This window comes from Patella vulgata, chromosome 4 (assembly GCF_932274485.2).
Source record: "Patella vulgata chromosome 4, xgPatVulg1.2, whole genome shotgun sequence".
Taxonomy (NCBI): Eukaryota; Metazoa; Mollusca; class Gastropoda; family Patellidae; genus Patella; species Patella vulgata.
In genome coordinates this window covers 43,687,593-43,708,032 of record NC_065882.2, presented here as the reverse complement: position 1 = coordinate 43,708,032, position 20,440 = coordinate 43,687,593, and the positions used below count along the sequence as shown (strand labels likewise).

General features: G+C 34.5%; 1 protein-coding gene across 1 annotated transcript; it reads left to right on the top strand.

Moving 5' to 3' along the window:
- Positions 1 to 79: 79 nt before the first annotated feature.
- On the top strand, positions 80 to 19,094 carry LOC126818511 (disks large-associated protein 5). Its single transcript, XM_050545973.2, has 6 exons — positions 80 to 401; positions 6,406 to 6,653; positions 7,175 to 7,261; positions 10,481 to 10,628; positions 17,024 to 17,330; positions 18,980 to 19,094. The coding sequence occupies exons 1-6, from the start codon at positions 158 to 160 to the stop codon at positions 19,092 to 19,094; spliced, it is 1,149 nt and encodes a 382-aa protein (XP_050401930.2). The 5' UTR covers positions 80 to 157.
- Positions 19,095 to 20,440: the final 1,346 nt, after the last annotated feature.

The window sequence follows — 20,440 nt, the reverse complement described above, 5'->3', positions numbered from 1 at the left end:
CAGACCTTTTAAGATAATAGTGACTTCCCTTTGCGGATGTAAACTGATTGGCCAATCAGTACAAAGTAATCAAACGAGATTTAAATGGTAGCGCGAATAGCATGAAGAGCCAAAGTCAAATATTTTGATCCAGATCTATTTTATTTATTTAGAAAAAATGGAATCAAATTATTCAGATGCATATAAAATCAAGTCTGTAACGGTGGACAAACGTCTTGTGCGAAGTCAGAGAAGGTCAATTGACTGGAAAAACCAGAGACAACAACTGCAAGAAAAACGACGGGCGATTGAAGATTTGTCGCCACTTCAAGAAATATTTCATAATTCAGCATTAGCTCCCGCAAAAGTAACAAATGACACGCCGTCAAGAAAACCAGGAAAGACTTTAGGTCTAAAAAATGGTAATATACCGTTTGAAAGCTAATTGTATTTGTAACATGGACGGGAAATCTTCCTTTGTTCTTTTCGTTGAATAATCATCAGATTGTTTTCCCTGCTACTACTGAGACTGAACTGTCTGAACCTTCCTATTTTATAAACGGATTTCTTCAATTATGAACAAACTATAACTTTGGTTATTGTAAACTTAAATGTGTGTTTGAAGTCAACTCCGGTTAAATAAAATCCATTGCACAATTAATTATAATAAATAATTAAATATCCCAATGAATAAAAAAGTTCTCTCTTGAAAAATTGAACTCCTGTTCCTAAACTTTTGACATTGGGCAATAGGCCTACCAAAATTTATAAATAACATTAGGCATTCGATAACATTAAAGGCTCAATACCACTCTTGTTGTAACTGAATAATATGTCCCAATCTTTATTCTGGTCAACAAATTGTACTATTTTAGAATATTTCAATTAATTGATGATACAAATTTCATCTTAACACACCTTATTCCTTATTTAAAAAATTTTAAAAACTCAACATAATGGTTTGAAACGTCTAACGTAAACCTTTTCAAATGAAACTTCGATTTAAAGATATTTTCGAACCCTCTGGACAAGTAAAATAGGATGTAATGGATAATTTACACAACAGGAAGGACACTTAAACACCTAGTAATTAGATAGAGATATTATTTATTTTCTGGAGCCAGCAAGAGTGTTATTGTCCCTTTAACAATAATCAATCGTTGATAAAAAAAATATGGTTTCAATTTGGCTTACTGATGCCCGATGTGATTTGCGTTGGGCTTTGCTACGTGGAACTATATAGGACCATCTCTTATCTTAAACGGAGTGGATATTTAACCGTATACGGCAAAGTATCTACTTCCGCTATTTTACCGTACATTGTTTCTGATTGGCTGGAATATAGTGACGTCATCAAGTGTCAGTTCCTGGATTATTTGACCGTACATGAGATGAATTTAACCGTATTACGACTATCTTAAAAATCAGTATTAATCCCAAAATTTGAAAATAAATTAAGAACACACTATTGTAATTATTTTAATTTAATTTCCCATTTTGATGGATTAGAAAAATGGGTTAGGGTTCAAATTTATCTCCTATTTTCAGAACATCTGTACTCTCTGCCATTTTGAATAAGGTATGACGTCATCATACAAATTAGCCAATCAGAATGATGTACGGTAAAATAGCGGAAGTAGATACTTTGTCGTATACGGTTAAATATCCACTGCCTATCTCAAAACACAGTGGGTTGAGAGATGAGATTTGTTATCTATTCTAAGCAGTTACTGTGTGAACAATGGTAAATTATGAACGGATTTCTTCGATTGTGAACAAACTACTGTCTGAATAATTGTTATTAAAAACTTGCCTATGTGTTTGAAATCACCTCCGGTTGAATAAAATCCATTGCACAATTAAATATCCAAACCAAAGCAAAAGTTCTTTCTTGAAAAGTCAATGTTTTTGCTTGTATTTTCGACAGTGTCCATCACAGCATTACACATGTCATGTCGTGAGCTAAACCATCATAATATGTTGAAAGGGGGTAAAGGTTGAATCACGTGTGTTGTAATCACAACTGTTGTAATAACAACAGCGCACGACCGTTTCGAGTTGTTGAGTTTTGGCAACACAATAGCAACTGAGACAAAGACATTGATTTGGAAACAATTGATTGTCAGTCTACTAAATTTTATTCACAATGAATATATCACCAATTATACGAATACTCGTAAATAAAATATTGTTTTTCACCTTTGTATATATAATTGTATATTGGATACATTGCCTTGTGAATTTCAAAACAAAGCCGGGAATTTACAAAATATTTGTGTTACTGATCACGTACAATTATAAATTTTTCTAAACAGTTTTTTGCACACCAGAAATAACATTCAGAGCGAAATAGAAAGAAACTGAACTATCTGCCGATAATTAATCCGGTGTGCGGTATGATTAATTGTTGGTAATAATTTTTGGTATTTATATATAAAAAAAAATAACGTTATAGGCCTATACCTATTCAATAATTCAATGGTCTCGGCTATTAATGTTGTCTAGGCAAATGTAAAATACATCGGCATTTACCTCGGCTACAGCAGATTGCTGAGGTTAATTGACAGTTCAGTTCATCAGGAAATATTAACCAGTGGCTGACAGGCAGGATACACCTACATTTTCGAGAGATGGATAGAGAACAAGCTAAAAAGAAAGTGATTTTTCCTACAACCAAGGGCCATAATTCAGGAAATTACAATTCGATATGCGCATATATCAAAAGGAACCGAGATGTTTGTGTAATAAACTTACATTTCAAGTTTCAACAAAATCGGATTAAAATTGTGACCTCTATAGGGTCCACAACCTTGATATATACCATATTTTTACGCTATTTGAGAACGAACAGCGGCCATTTTGTCTGTCAATTTTGGGCCGATTTTCACGAAATTCGAACTCAGCCGTCCTTAGGGTGTAACGGTGATATAATAGTACGGTTTTTTAAATGAGATAAAAATTATGACCTCTCTATTGTCCACAAGCTAAAAACGCGAGTTTTCGTACAATCAGGGGCCATAATTCAGGAAGTTACAGTCCGATATGCGCGAATATTGAAAGGAACCGAGATCTTTGGGTTATAAACTTACATTTCAAGTTTCAACAAAATCGGATAAAAATTGTGACCTCTATTGGGTCCACAAGCTAAAAACACAATTTTTCGTAATATCAGGGGCCATAATCCATGAAGTCTCGATCCGATACATGCCAATATCGAAAGCAGCCGAGATCTTTTGGGGATAAACCTATATTTCAAGTTTCGTCAAAATCTGATAAGAATTGTGACCTGTAGAGAGTTCTCAAACAATTGTGGACGGACGGACAGGGGCGACGGCATAATACGTCCACATGAAAATGTGGGCGTATGAAAATATTCAAGGGTGAAATTAATTCAAGGTCAGTAAAACAAATATAGTTCAAAAGAAATAATCCCACCAAACTCTCTAACCAAATAATTATAATACAAGAGGGAAACAAAATACCGGACTACGGCCACGGGCGTATTTATTTTTTTAAGCGCCCAAACTCATTACTGGGTTCTGAGAGGAATAGCTTATTCATACACAACCGTTACGACAGACAAGCCTTGCTTTGACCCCCCTATACGAAATGATATATCCCAATAAGTGACGTAATTAGCTTCCATTTTGGTTATTTCTCGGTGTCAAAGTTTGTGATGAGTTCAATTTTACAAGAGAGAACTTTTTTATTCGCTAGGACATATAGTTGTGCAATGGATTTTATATAACCGGAGGTAATTTCAAACACACAGGTAAGTTTATAATAACCAAGTCCGTTTATTATTTACCACTGTTCACACAGTAGATGCCTCTTCTAACCAATGATAAAATAGTTGTTTGGGGCACACTAAATGGGGATCTGTCTACAAAGACATATTTAGACTTTCACAAATATAAAAACATCGGCAGTGATGAGTCAATTAATGCAAGCTTTTTTGCCCCCTATTTATAAGCTAAGTTACTTACAGGTACCGTCAAAGGTCACGGTCATGCAAAAATCCACGTTTTTCACGCAATTTCTTCATAATAATAACCGCAAATATTGACGGAAGCAGCGTAATTAACATGCAGAAAATTTCCCGACAAGGGAATAATTAGATTTTGTTTAGATAGATAACCGATAAAATTATTCTTTTATATCTTTGTTGTGGTTTGTACACTACGTCATCAATCTATGTGCTTCACGTGGCATTAATTAGTAGGTTTATAAATTTCCTCTTATTTCATTCATAATCTTTAAGTTCATGGCAGTAAGCTTTTCTGAGACACGCCCTCATTTGCCGCACTGGAAGCAATAAAGAACATTTCATACAAGGCTAATTACACGATAAACTGTTTACATTCAGCCAGTCAAATATTGACTTTTGTTAGAGATACAGTTTGCTCTTTACATTATCGAATTGAAGGATTGAAATGACAGTTTTGTCAACCATAGATATGCCGTCAACCTCTAGTCTTCATTAGACTAAATAAATACAGTATCAATAATGACGCTTAACACAAAGGGTTGGTTGCGCAACAATTTTACCTGCTTCTTCTATTGAGTATTTTGAGAGGCTCTAAGTCAAGAAGATTTAGAGGGCAAAAACTTTTTTGGGGCAAATTTTTGGAATGTCTGCATTAGGGCTGGCGGAAAATATTGATATTGCCGATAATCGTCGGTAAGCGTTTTGAAAATCGGTTATCGATACAGTTTTGAAATATCGATTATCGCACAATTATAGGTATTTCACTTGTAAGAAGAAGTCCATAAAACTAATCCTTATCACTGTGTTCTTTGCAACGCGTGCTTGGGCCTAGAACAGTTTATAGGTTAAAGAAAACATGGGAGAAAATATCAAAACAGGTAAAATAACTTTTAATAAAAGATATTAATTTAAGCACCAGTTATTCCACAATAAACAGCAAATATAGACTTCATCAGATGGCACACAATAAAAGGTAGTCTACTATTGTTAAGCATATCAGTCAATCCTAACAGAAGTTATGCCATCTAAAGATCACATATTGTTTTATCCATTTCATGCTGCCATCTTTATTCCTCTTATAATCATCTGTTGATTATTTGTACCCTAGATAGTATTTAACCTGTATATTTTGTTTTCAGTGCATCTCTTTGTTACATTTAAACATACATTATGCAAGAGCTAAATCTGTCTATTGCAGGTCTACCTTTAGGCCTGAAATGTTATCTAAATTATTAATTAGACTAACCTATCCAGGCCATAATCAACTCTAGATGGCAGCGCTAGCCTGCGATCTTTAGTGGATTGTAGGCCGATTTACTGCATAACTTTCCTTCTCGATTAAACGATTAAATAGATAATCGAGACTATGCTGTTTATCGTACTGACTTTAGTAATGATGACCAAGGCTTATGGGAATTTCAGTCGCTTAGTTCTCGGTTCATCGTGGATCAATTTGAATGAAATTTTCACCAAATTGCCTTTACATTATCTAGTTTTTAACTATTATAGTGAGAACTGCCAACTAGTTACTGAATCTCCCATAATGTATCTTTAAACAGAAATAGTCATAATAAAACAGGGGGGTCACGGTGGCTAAGTGGGTAAGATTCTGACTCACTAGCCTGGAGGTCGGTTGTTCAATCCCTGCATTGGCCGAGAAAGTTCACTCAGATTTTCCGGTGTGATCCCCCCTTCTCAGTGATGCAGGACGGAGGGCCTGACAAGGACGTTAAACCCCATTTCATTTCATTTCATTTCATAATAAAAAACACGTTTTGTTTTTTCACGCGAGACACCGCCGGTGAGAAATGTTGGCCGCTTATTTCATGATGAGAGCCAATGGTTTCACGTAGCATTCAGTTGTGCCCCTTATTTTAACTATTCATTTCTTTCATCTTCTATGTTTCTAAGTGAAACACGTACTTTCCCTTTTTTATTTTATCAAGGAATTTGCGAAGATATGTGTGAAGAGGAAATAACTACATTTTACATATTATTATTCAGACCATAAGCGACAAAGATATGGCGAGTGGTGGCAGTTCTGTCTTCCAAATGAAGTTGATCGAGTTTCTTTCTACACCTTGGTTTTGCTATGGAATGCTATTATTTTATTGTCAAATGTCAAATAAATGAAGAAAATTTTACATGTATACAGAATGATATCACAACATAAACTCGCATTTAATTCTTATTCATGTACAAATTATGATTGTTTATAAACCAAAGTCAAAATAATTTGCCGATATTATCGATTATTGATAGGCGGATGGATGGTCGGTGATAATTGATACTTTAAACAGGATCGATTGCCAGCCCTAGTCTGCTTATTTTTATGCAATTTGAAATTGATCCACTGCGACCTAGTAGGTTCTAAAATTTGAGATTCCTGTTTAATTAGCAATGAATTTATTTTGATTTTCAATGAATTGTTTTAAAAGGAAAACATCCGGGTGAGGACAGAAAATCACAATTATCGAAATGGAAACAAGAAAAAGAGGCAAAGAGAAAAATAGAAGCTTTAGAAAAAGCAAGGAATATGCCCTTTAAAGTGGGTAAAATTGAACACAAGGATGATACATTATATACAGGATTTCAACAATCATCCAAGAGACAACCAATGGAACCAGCTAGAAAACCTGTAGAATCAAAACCAAAAGATCAAACAAAGCATACAAATTCTCTAAAAGTAAGCTTAGGCAAGCTCATAATTTGCACTTTATTACTTTATATATAATACACTGTAAGTAATATGAATACATATGAATACTTAATTAATGGAAGAATTACGATTTATTTAATCGGTAAAACCAAAATCGCTACTTTTGTCTGTTGCCACCCAAATATATAGCAAGTAGTCCGATAATTACATCTTCAGCAAGTGCGTCAGTGGATTATTGATGGATGATTGCAGAACTATTCTGAGTCTTCTTAAAGAACCTTAATATTATTATACATCGATCAAACTTTAATTTTAAGGCTTAATTCAAATATAACCTCAGCCATGTCGCACATGTACATGTATTGCAATAACCATCAAAATGGCTAGGGGAAACATAGACCTCTCAAGAAACCTGTTACTTTCTTGACCATATTCTTATACCTCCAATTGACATTAATCTCAATCAGATAGTAGTAAGTGGCTGTATTTTAAAATTTTGTGGTGGATTAAAACTTGAGGTTTCTTGGTAATATTTGATTTTGTTTCAGAGAAAAGGTGATGAATTACAAGCCTCTATCAGTAAAAGATCAAATTTAGACAGTAGAACCAGTAAACAACCTGAAAATAAACTGAAGGTAAATCCACCTGCTGCTAAATATGTAGAATAAATTATTTGTACTTAGATCTCTTTTTTTATTGCATATAAAACAATCCAAGAGATTTATGTTAAAATTGGAACACTTTCTTATCCACATTCAAATGTGGTCACACATGGTCTTCTGCCTCAACCCTCTCTATCTGCCCTTTGTCAGTAATTGTTTGTGAATGTACTCTAGAGGCTAAGTATGCACAGCGTTTAGAAGATAAAGAAGCTTTAGATTTAGATATTTACAAAATTTCCAATAATTAGGCCGTGGTTAATTAATTGTTTATTTCTCATGACCTGTGTTTGTGAAATAATTATTAAATATTGAGATGGAATTTAAATTTTTTTAGTTTATCGATGTTTCTATTTCAGCAATAAGTAATGTTAGTTACTTGGTCATTTAAAACCCAACGGTAACCGGCGTCCATGATTTATTCACATTTAATAAATTTTTATAGATTAAACTATCTGGTGCACAACAGCCAGGGATCATAACGATAGGTCTAAATTATTAGTGATCTGCTTCTCTAAGATACCTGTTCGTTAATTCATTCATTCTTGGCATTTCATTTCTTCATGATCTTTCCCTACTTTGACAGGTTACGAAATGACCTGTTCCAATCAGGTTGATGATTTGTTCTGACATAAATATTTAAAAGCATAGGCCGTACCTTTGGATTTTTAGATTATTAACATATCAGTCAGTCCAAATAATTCATTACACACGTGTTCGTGTCTCTAAAATTGAAGAAGACAGATTTACCAATAACCTGTATGTAAATTGTCTTCAACTTTGACCCCATCGGCATATAAATACTTTTATAATTCGTCCATTTATCTGTCCGTCACACTTTTTGGGACACAATAACTCTCTTTCTAATTGAGCTAGAATGTTCAAACTCGATGCCTTGATGGAGTTCGAAGATGAGCATTTTTTGCTTAGGGTAAGCAGAGATAAGCAATTTGTTTGGTTGATGCTTTTGGACACGATAATTTTAGTTCTAATTAAGTGATGAAACGTGATGTAGTTTCATTACATCAATACCGTGACTAAGTTTGATAATGAGCATTTTCTGCTAAGGGTAATCAGAGCGATAAGCAATTTGATTAGTCGAGACTTTGGAACACAATAACTCTCATTCTAATTGAGTTAGAATATTCACACTTGGCGTAGCTTTCTGTTATGTGAATGCCTTGATGGAGTTCGAAGATGAGAATTTTCTGCTTATTATTATTAGGGTAAGCAGAGATGCTTTGGGACACGATAACTTTAGTTCTACTTAAGTGAGAGTGAGGACACTTGGTGTTTAGCTTTATTACATCAATACCATGACTAAGTTTGATAATGGAAATATTCTGCTGAGGGTAAGCAGAGCGATAAGCAATTTGATTGGTTGAGACTTTGGAACACAATAACTCTCATTCTAATTGAGGTAGAATGTTCAAACTTGGTATAGGCGATCATTAGGTGAATGCCTTGATGGAGTTCGATGGTGAACATTGTCTGCTTCCGGTAAGCAGAGATAAGCAATCTGATTGGTTGTTGCTTTGGGGCGCGATAACTTTGGTTATAATGAAGTGAGAGCGATGAAACTCGAATATAGATTCATTATATCATTACCTTGACTAAGTTCGATGGTGAGAATTTTCTGCTTAGGCTAAGGAGGGATAAGCAATTTGATTGGTCAAGACTTGAGAACATAACAACCCTGCTTTGAAGTGAGGTAGAATGGTTAAACTTGATGTAGATGTTCATTAGGTGAATGATTAACATTTTGAGCTGAAGCTAAGCAGACCAAGTCAATTTCATTGCTCGATACTTTTGAAAGAAATAAATGTGCGATTAATTAATATGTCATCTATTTATTTGGGGATTTCGGTGGGGGACATCAGCCTCACTGTTGGCTTGTTTTGTCTATCTTCATCAAAGTATTCTCATTTATTAGTATCTTTGTGTCCTTTTGAGACTGTGTTTCTAGAGTGTCGTGGTTAATAAAATACTGTGAGGTAGTGTCAATCAGTCAGTACCTCATGATCGAGGCTATCTCATGGCGGCAGTATTGGAACCAAATTATTTTAGCAGGAATTTATATCTTTCCGTGCATTCACTGATCCGCAGTGAATATTTGCTTGGCCGCGACAATCACTGATAAGGATGACATTGATGCGGCTTAATGAGCTAGAAATATTAAATTTTTTCTGCGATAAATTAAATTCTAAAACATTTTTTGTATATATTGGAAAAATAAATAAAGGCGTTTGACGTATTTGTAGTTAAAAATTATTTCCAATTTAGTGTAAATGGGTATTAAAATGACTAAAATGCAGCATTCTCTCCGAAGCAGTTATGTCTTATGAAAACAATGCACGCGCCATTCAGCCAATGATTCACACCGCGTGCTGTGACAGCACGTGTTAAGGCAGTCATCTATGACAGAGATATTATACGAGACTCGTAATTCTCTGTGAAACAGATTGATGACAAGTGCCTTATGAAGTATGTATGTCGTCTTTAGTGAAAGAAAATGCTGTGGGGCAACCATTCCTTGGTTTGAATGACAGATGGACTTACATATTTTTTTCACATTCTAGCCTACTTAACTTATCACCTATGGTGTCATGTTCATCAATAAACAGTCAATTTTAATGGGCCAATTCATTGTTCATATTTGAAGGCAAACAAATCTAGTTTTGCAAATTTTACTGTACCAATTTGTGACCTCACTAAATTTGACCAAATAATTATGGAAGTGTGTAATTATTACGGATAAAAAACAGACATGCGGACTGGTCACGAGAAACAAACAATTAATTAACAGCGGCCTTACTGTTGGAGTTATGGCTTTTGATCACTTTGAAAGTTATTGTGGATACTCTAGTTTCAACACAAACTGTCACAATCCCTTGTTATGTAGCCTATGAGATATGTTTATATCTTCCCATCACCCCTCATCAATTCTTGACAGCTGATGAAATTCTTGACAACATACCAGACCTAATAATGATTCCCTCTTCTCTTGATAATCACATCTGGACCATCAGTTGCTCGTACACAGGTTACCTAATATTCGTTGTAAATTGAAATTTACTTTCAAATCATATAAATCCCACTATTTTGTGATGTGCTTAGTGTATTGAATTACAAAAATTGATTAAATGCTGTACTGCAGGTTTCCGTACATTTATTTTAATATGCTCATTTTTGTAGCCATCTCAAAGAAGAGAAGTTAGGCGAACTGTAACAAAATCTAGAGCATCACCTGCAAGACGTACAACACGACAAACTACTAGTGGTGTCAACAGGTTACTTGCTCCAACAGCAAGTACAGCAGCTAAGAAAGTGGATAAAACAAATGGTAGGTTACTGTCATTTCTCTATGCCATTAGACACTACAGTACTTTTCAAAAGGTTATTTTAAACTCTTGGTTCGGACCGGAGTGTAAGAGGTGGACATGAAAAACTACTGTTCATCATATATTCTGTGATTTTGGTAAATTGTGATCCACCACAAAGTTGTTAAACATATTCTGATGAAATAAGGATGTATATATCAGTGATGGGATTTCAAAATTACCGAAAAATAAAGGGGCATAACTCTTATCGTTATTTAAGCAGACAAATTCATACCGCAATTGAAAATCACATGTCAACAAAATATTCAAATGCCGTACGTAATAAAAATAAGTGTACCTCTGTATTTTTCATATTTAAATCCCTGGCGGTATTCAAATTTATGTCAGTAACATTCCTACAAAATTAAGCATTTTCGTAATACATTGAATGATAGCTTGCCGATCCTGCTTAGGCATCAAATTCACAACCGTAATATTCCTTGAAAATTACGTGTCTTTGTTTATACGACAGCAAATGAATGCAGAACTTCCGAAATAAGAATAGTTTGTGGTGTCAGAACATCGTTTTCTTCTGTATAAAATGTCGACAAAATATTCAAATCCGTGCATAATAAAAATAGGGACATCTGGCTATTTTTCATATTTAATTCCCGTATGGTATTCAAATTTATGTCAGTAATATTCCTACAAAATTACATGTTTTCGTAATACGATAGGATGAAAGCTTGCCGATCCGTACCTGCTTCAAATCCAGGCCAGTAATATTCCTCCAAAATTACATGTCTTGGTCTATACGGCAGCAAATGAAAGAAAGGTGTTCGCAATAATAATACTTGTGGTGATGTCAAGGCATAGCTAACTTCAGCATATGGCGTACGGGACTCATAGCACATAGCTTCATACTATAGTAAGCACTGCGTCCAATGTTAAGCAATTTTAGTGTGGCAATCGAGATCGCGGGAAAGGGCCACTGTGAATGAGAATTTCTATATGAAGTCTTAAAAGGCATAAAAGATATCGCAGACATAATGACTGTGACAGGTAAAAGTTTTGACTCATTGCTTGCGTACGTTAACAGGGTTAACTACATACGTGGGCGTAAGAATTGATTCATGTTCAATATTATGCATGTATAAATTTAAACAAAACAAAAACAAAAGTCTTCATTTCTCAATTTTATTCATTTCTGATCTTTTACTCCTCAATTTCTACAGGTTACCATCAGGGTTCTTAATCCATTTTGAAACAAATCGGCCAGAATTGGGTCAAAAGAGGTCCCAGTTGGAACTGAGTTTTAAAATTTTAAGCTTCCATTCAACAAAAATAATTCTTGGTAATTTGTTATGAGGAATATCGTATTCTACTTTAGGGCAATTCCACGCCAAAGTATACAATTACGTGAAAAATTTAATTTGTTGATAAGTGGACAAAAATAGTGTTTTTTATCGTGAGAAATAATCTATATTTTGAAGGCAAACTTAAATTTTTTTATTTAGTCTTGTGTCAAGGTTCACATTGTAAATGTCGAATTTATAATTTTATTGTATTCTCTTACTTTGTGTTTGTTTGATAATTCTGAATCATAATGAATGATTTGGTATTAGTTATCTAACAATGTGTATAAACATGATATTTATACATTAAAATATGAAAATAAAATATGTTTTGTGAAAGTAACCAACATTGAAAAATATCGCTATGAGAACATAATATACTATTCAAAAAAAATAGGGGATATTTGATTTTTAAGTGTTATTAAAGTCACCTAATGAAACTGACGAAGAAACAAATGACAAAATGAAATGAAGTTCACATTCATCGATTTATTCCAAATGATCGTTAGACTAAGTAAGGCACAGACTGACCATTATAAGGGTAAAATGATACCCGGGGTCAAACAGCAAAGTTACCACAGCATCACAACCAAGTCAGTAACGGGTAAATCCTCCTCTGTTTGCCAAACAAGCATTGATCCGACGTGGCATACTCCTAATGAGACGTCTAAGGTCATTTTGGTCCAGATTGTCCCATTCCTGTTGCAACGCAGCCGCAAGTTCTTGGACATTGGCAGGACGTTGTTGACGTTGACGTAACCTCTGTCCAAGCATGTCCCAGACATGCTCGATGGGGGAGAGGTCGGGACTCAGTGCTGGCCAAGGTAATGTGGTGATGTTCTGTTGTTGGAGGTAACCTGTAACGATCCTGGCCCTGTGACATCTTGCGTTGTCATCCTGGAAGATGAAACGGCGGCCATGACGTCGTACGAACGGCACAACATGGACTGCCAAGATGTTGTCCCGGTCGTACTGGCCTGTAACACGCCCTGCAACAACATGTAAAGCCGTTCTTCCAGCAACAGTGATGCCTCCCCACACCATAACAGAACCACCCCCAAATCGATCATGTCTGATGACGTTAACGTCTTGGAAGCGCTCGTTTCGACGACGCCACACCCTCCTACGTCTGTCCAAAAAATCAACAGTGAACCTTGACTCATCTGAAAACATCACATTGCTCCAGCGTCGATTATCCCAGTGTTGACGATCCCTACACCAACGACGTCTTGCCTGAATGTGATGATCTCTCAAACAAGGGATCACGCGAGGACGTCGGGCGCGAAGGTGACCCCTATGCAGTCGATTCCGAATCGTCTGGCCACTCACTCTCACACCAGTGTCTGTTTGAAGACGAGCGCTGATCTGATTTGCTGTGATGACACGATTTCTCAAGGCCAAGGTACGGATAAATCGATCCTGGGCTTGAGTTGTCGCCCTTGGTCGACCTGAGCGTGGTCTGTCCTGTACAGATTGTGTATCACGGTATCTGGACCATAGCCTGCTTATGACAGACTGAGAAACATTCATCGTCCGCGCCACAACCGCCTGTGTTGTGCCGATCTGTAGCATGCCAAGGGCACGTAACCTTTCATTTTGGGTAAGCCGACGCATATCAAAATTTGTTTTCTGGTCACTAAAACAATTAAACTGATGTTTCCACCCTGGAATTCAATACCACAATGACTGTAACATTCAAAGTCAGAGTCGTGCAAATCTTGGGTTGGACCCCCATGATGATCCCAAGCATCACCTGCATTCCATGCAGTAGCTATTGGTGCGTTTGGGCGTCACATGTAACTGGAAATGTTTCTTCTGTTGGGTTCTATAGTGACTTTTTTCGTAGTCATTTGCATATTTTAGTATTATGCCCCCAAAATCAAATATCCCCTACTTTTTTTGAATAGTATATGTCTGTTACCAAATATTTACATTTTTTTTCTCTCTCAATCATATTTATGTATGGAATTGTTTAAAAATTAATATCTAAAGCTAAAATATCCCATTCTTATTATAATGACCATAAAAAGATTTGCAAAAATTCTCAGAATAACTTGGCTTTTCATAGATGTACGTCCGTTACTTTTCACGGTATTTCACGTTGCCAAATATTTACATTTTATCTCTCTCATTCATATTTATTTATGGAACTGTTCAAAAACTTATATTTAAAGCTAATATCACCCATTCTTGTTATTATGACCGTAAAAAGAAAACATTTGCCCAAATTCTCTGAATCATTTGGGGTTTCATAGATGTATGCACGTCCGTTACCAAAATTTTTAAGTCACAATATTTTATGCAAGGAGTAATGTTTTCAGGAAAGTAACTGCTCCATTAATTCAAATGAGTTAATTGTTATTATTATTTATCAGTCCTATTACTTAAAAGTTTACATATCTCATGTAATGGGTTAGCAATTTGCACTTGTACGTCCGTTACCAGAAAATATGTACGTCCGTTACCACAATAATTTCTAATTTACTGGGTTACAAGAATCCAAACGTGAGAAGTGATCATACAGTAAACATCTAGTATTAGTGCCCTTTCTTACAGGGATTAAAACTTTTAAATTCCACAGATTTTTGGAACTATGTTCATGCAGGCAAATCATAGTGTTCATTTCTGTACGTCCGTTACCTATACTTTGAGTAGCCAATATTTATTTCGGGTGTTCATGAACAAATTAAATCATATATCAGTTTATACTTATAACATATGTCTTTGATGCTATATGAAACCCAAACAGTTAATTATTCATGGTTAGATGATATTGGAAGTATTCAAAATATGACGAGTTCAAAATGTACGTCCGTTACCGTGGAATTGCCCTGTGAGTAATTACCACAAATAACCTATAACGACAAACAGGTACACCGTTCGGTAAATGTTCCATATTCAATTCATGTACCAGCTTGAAATTCATGTCAGTAATATTCCTGAATAAATTACTGTATTCGTTTTTTTTTTATGGATATAAGTTGATACCGCGTCCATGGTATTTCTTCATAACACAATTTGTAGGGCTTTTTTTCTATCAGGTAACTTGCAAATGTTTTTATTCATTCGTCCATGATAGACACAGCACAGTGATCACGTGACAACCATAGTTGAAATGGCTTTAAAATTAATTTCTATATGTCTATGCCATACAGCTTTCAATAATAATAACGACAATATTTTAAAAATCAAGCCTCTGTCAGCATGTGTATAAAATAAAAAAATCATAATGGTAAACACTATTAAAACCCTTAACCGGTCGACGTCATTTTGACGTTATGACGTCAAGTGGTCAGGCAAAATAAAGGCTGACGTGAAATATTTTGTATGCCTATTTCAATTGACTACTGCCGAATAATTATAAGTGATAGACTCTTGACGACAATAAAAAAGTTGCTGGGGATAAGTTGATCTATAATTTGCAAATCATTCCAAATCCTTTTCATCAGAAATATCGTCTTCAAATGCGGCTTATAAAAAGGTTCTTGCTGTGGTCGACTTTAGTCGACCGTAACCACTTAGCTGTATAACGTTGTGGTGACTATAGTCGACAATGACCGGTTAAGGGTTAAAACTAGCATTGCTGGTTTACTGACCTAATTCTAACCGATGTCACGTGTCATATTCGACATTGGAGATTCAAAATATATTATTTAATGACTTTTTCTCTGTGTATTCAGTGTTCTATCCGAGGGTTATTTTCAACTGGTCAGTGAATTCATTAAATTGTGATCCAGTTATTAATTTAATATCTACCGGTACACTTGGAATTCATACGGACTGTCGAAGGTGCACAATCCTTTACAAGATTGTATCATCTTCCTTCGATTGCCACATGCCCTATTTCCTCAAAGGCAACTTACTGGACCTGTTATGAATAATCAGCAAGCGTATTTATTTTTTTGTTTTTTTACCGGATTATCAAAATTACCGTTACGTGTGCTAATTACTTGGATTATGAATCACATGGCCGATTTTTACTAAGGTATGACTTATTGTAGCCGACAAGCAAGTTGATTCAAATAATAATTAACCCGTTGTAATTTAGCCGAAAGTAGATTGATTTATGATACCATCGTGGCTGGTCCATTGTTTTACCAATCAGCTTGATTGAACTTCAGGCGGCTGAAGCCGATAAAAACGACTTATTAAGATCCCTGGTTACCATAGACGTTCTCATTAATAATACAATACAATAATATATAGTAGAAAATTATTTTCAGGCAACCTGTGTGATATAATGTCAATAAGCTTTCCTCTAATAGACTTCAACTACAAATAAGTTTATGTTATATAATATAAAAAATATTTGCACCTCGCTATTTTTCATATTTAATTCCCATATTGCATTTAAATTTGTCAATAAATAATATTCCTACAAAATATGATAATCTAATACAATAGAATGAAAGTGTACCGACTCGGTACCTGCTTCAAATCCACGCCGGTAATATTTCTCCAAAATTATATCTCTTCATTTATATTAATTATATGGCAAAAAATGGTTCGTAATGTCATTTGTCTCTTTTATAAAACAGTATTTTAAAATTACATCGGTGTAGCATTGACACCTTTATGTAATTAAGGTATGGTCTCTATGTTATTTTTATTTGCCCACATCATGTCATAACTTGTGTTTCCTTGCCAAAAAGAACCATTCTCTAGTTAGCAATGTAGAAAGCAATGAGATCTTGTGTCCAAGTGCCATTCTAGCCATGCAGCAGTTTGTTAAATGAACAAAATTTAAGCTGGTGTGTACTTTGTATTTGCTTGGATTAGAGAAATAAAAGTGGGATATTTTACAGTATATTTATCTATATCACTGTGTTTAATTCACAATTTATAAAAAATTAGCAGTGAAAGAGCACTAGTCCAGGACTAGTAGTAGTATCTAAATAAGTCACTAGCCCTTAAGTTATTTTTGGTAGCTTCGGGCTAGTGGATTTTTACACCCCTGCCACATAGTTTATTCTTTGGTTTACAAACTTTGTAAAGTGCCTATAAAACTATAAATAAATAACTCTTAGTTATTTTGATTGTATTTGGTGTCTCATTTATTTAAGGCTCTGCCAAAGTAAAGACAACGGAGCCACAATCAAAAATTAAAATTCAAACTTTGACAAACCGTAAATCCAAGAATCAACCAACAACTTCCAGTTCAGATGTTAATGTGCCTGATGAAAGTTTGAGTAAAGTTACTACAGTACGTGGAGATGTTGGCTTCCCTGATGATTTTACGTTTATTGCTCCAAGTAACCTTAAGTCTTATATATTTAATCCCCTAAGTCCAACTAGTGCAGCTGACTTTTTGTTTCCTAACCAAGAAAGCAGCTCTTATTCATTCTTCAATTCGTCACCACAAAATGGCAGGTATGTATTTTAATGATTCGTATTACTATTATGTCAGGATTTTTTCAAAATGCTATGCAAAACAAAACATGACTGAACGAATAATCTGATTTGGAAAGCAAAAAATAGTGGTGTGTAATTTTTATAGTCTTTATAATTATATAATAATAATAATAATAATGGTATTTGTATCGCGCAACTATTCAATCCACTAAGGAATGCACTAGGCGCTAGAAAATGTTCTCACTTTGGAGTTACTAAACAACCAAGTTTTCACTTTGGATTTAAAAACCAACACAGATTCACATTGTCGGATATTTTCTAAAAGTGTTTTCCAAACAATTGTTGCGCTGTATCGAAAAGTTCTGGATCCAAAAGATTTCAAATTATAGGCAGGTACATCCAATAACAGTTTCCCTTCTGATCTTAATGATCGTTTAGGTTGATACAGTGATACTAGATTTTGAAGGTAACCTTATTACTTCTTTAAAAAAAGTTTGTAAGTTATTTATTGACTTCCAAATATTTGAACATCAGTACACTATCACAGAAAGTAGTTTGCTATTCCCTGTTTGTAATTATCTACTTGTAGGCCCACAATATGAAATTTATAGTGCAAAATGACAAGTTGCATGTAATTCTTTTCAGCTCAATCTTATTAAGACTTTACATACTTGTTCCGTGTGTAAAATAACCCAGAGGACATATGACATATGAACCATTCTAATCTACTTAATATCGGATATATCCAATGGCATCGAGAGTTGATTATGGTCTTGTCATGTTAATAAATGTCTAATTAAACATACATTATGCAAAAGCTAAATCTGCCTATTGCAGGTCTTTCTTTAGCCTTAGGCCTGAAATGTTTTCTAAATTATTTTAAAATTAGACATTATTATTAAACGTATCCAGGCCATAATCAACTCTCGATGGCATCGAATTTCTCCGATATTAAATAGATTAGAACAGTTCGGCCATATTTTGATTTAAGCTAAAAATGTTGGAGCGAAACTTAGCTTCGAACAACCAGTACGGTGGTTGAAATTATTGCAAACGTCTTGTCAAACTTTCTAAGGCTAATATCTACGCTCGCAATAAAACAATTTGAATGAAATTTTCAAATTATTCATTTTACATTATCTATTTTCGAACTATTATAGCAAGAATGGCTAGCTCTTTATATAAATCTAACATAATGTATCTTTAATAGTTTATTTAACTAGTCCTAAAAAAACCCACCTGCAATAGACAGATTTAGCTCATTGCTAATTAGACATTTATTAACTTGCCAGGACCAAAATCAATTCTCGATGCCATCGGATGCTCGAGATTTTCAACTGATTTAAACGCGATTGTTGGTTAATGATTTAATTAAAAAATGGATAATCAAGACTTTGTTTACTGTAATACTATCGTAACAATGATATCAATGACAATCGAGGCTCCACTGTTCTCCAAACAACTCTCCTAATGCCGCTCAGAATGAAGAAATTTGACAGAAATTTTTGAGATATTCCCTTTTCATTATAGCGAGAACTGTCAGGTTTTTACCTTCTAAGTCTTACACAATGCGTCTTTAACTTCTGTGCAATGATTATGAATATTAGACAGACAAAAAGGTTGTTTTTTAATGTAAAATGTTAATTACTGGTACATTGTAATGGTAGGTGTTCAACTCCACGAGGTGAGACAGAAGACAAAGATGGTAAAAAATCAGATGATCCTAAATTTAGCTTCACTAGTCATACACAAGGTACAGTAGTAGAAATATATTGTTCTTGAAACTTTCTCTGTTACACCTGGGTCCGTATTTAAAGATTTTCTTAAAGTTAAGTAAAAATACTTAATTTTTCCACTTAACCAAGTGTCTTACCTTAAGTCGGTATTCAAAGGCTCTATTTTACATGTACTTGACTATGTGAAAAACTTAACTGCACACTTTTAAAATGTGGAATACCAACATTAACCAAAAAGCATGAATTTTTAATTTATGGAATAAACTCCACTGCCAAAAATCACGAAATACTCACGTCGCACGCAAGTTATGCTCTTAGTTGTCATTACTAGGAAAATGTTTGTCGAAATATTATATTATTGTAACTCAATAAATTACGATAGTACGCATCCGTTGCCGGAACAGATGTTTTCGTAGATGTTTTTAAAAAAAAAGTAGATTTCAATAGCACTTATCAAATAGTGGTAGTATAATGATGGATATTGTAAACTTTATCATTTTAACAATATATAACGAATAGAAAACAACATATTTGCAAGACACAGGGCTATTGGCTTTAAAGTTAAACTGAACAAATCATTCGGTGTTTATCAATCTGTCAGTTAAGAAATTCATAGAAATAGTGTCAGTTCCTACACATTAGAAATAGAATCCCAAAGGCCTTGCCATGACGGTACATTGTGTGTACTAAAGATACATGTTTTGCTTTTTTTTCTACCCGAATAAATACTACTGATTAAAAACAATAGGTAACACAAGAAATTAATTGTAAATCATTGGTGGTACGCTTCGGTCAGCAGACATCATCATATATTTCTAAATTTATACAAACGAAGACAAGAAAATGTAGCAATCAAGACTTCAAATATGTATATGGGAATGAATTGTAAAAAATAAACCATGCCTTGCTTCTCGCGGCCGTATTAATATTTGCTGAAATCTACACTGGAATGTTATCGCAATGTCAAATTTACAAAATAAATTTAACGCATTATTATGGCTCTACACAATCAAATCTAACAATAAAAAAAATAAAAAGTTTGATGACAGCTACGCTCGACGACATTGTCTTTGTTTTAATCTGAATTCCCTAACTTTTAAAATCACCATTATGGGCCTCTACATTGTGTCCTCTGGTTAAAAGAAGTCATTATAATCCCACTTAACTTAAGGTACCTCCCATAGGTGGATTTTTCTCACTAAAACTGGCCTTTGAATACCAGCTTAACTTTAAGGGAAAATTTGATACTGCCTTTGAATACCACTTACCCTTAACTTACAGGAAGTTGCGTATATTTAAGTGAAATCTAGTAGTTAAGTGACTACCTGGATTACGGCCCCTGATTTTACGATAAGTTGTGTTTATATACGCCCAATCAATAGAAACAGTTAA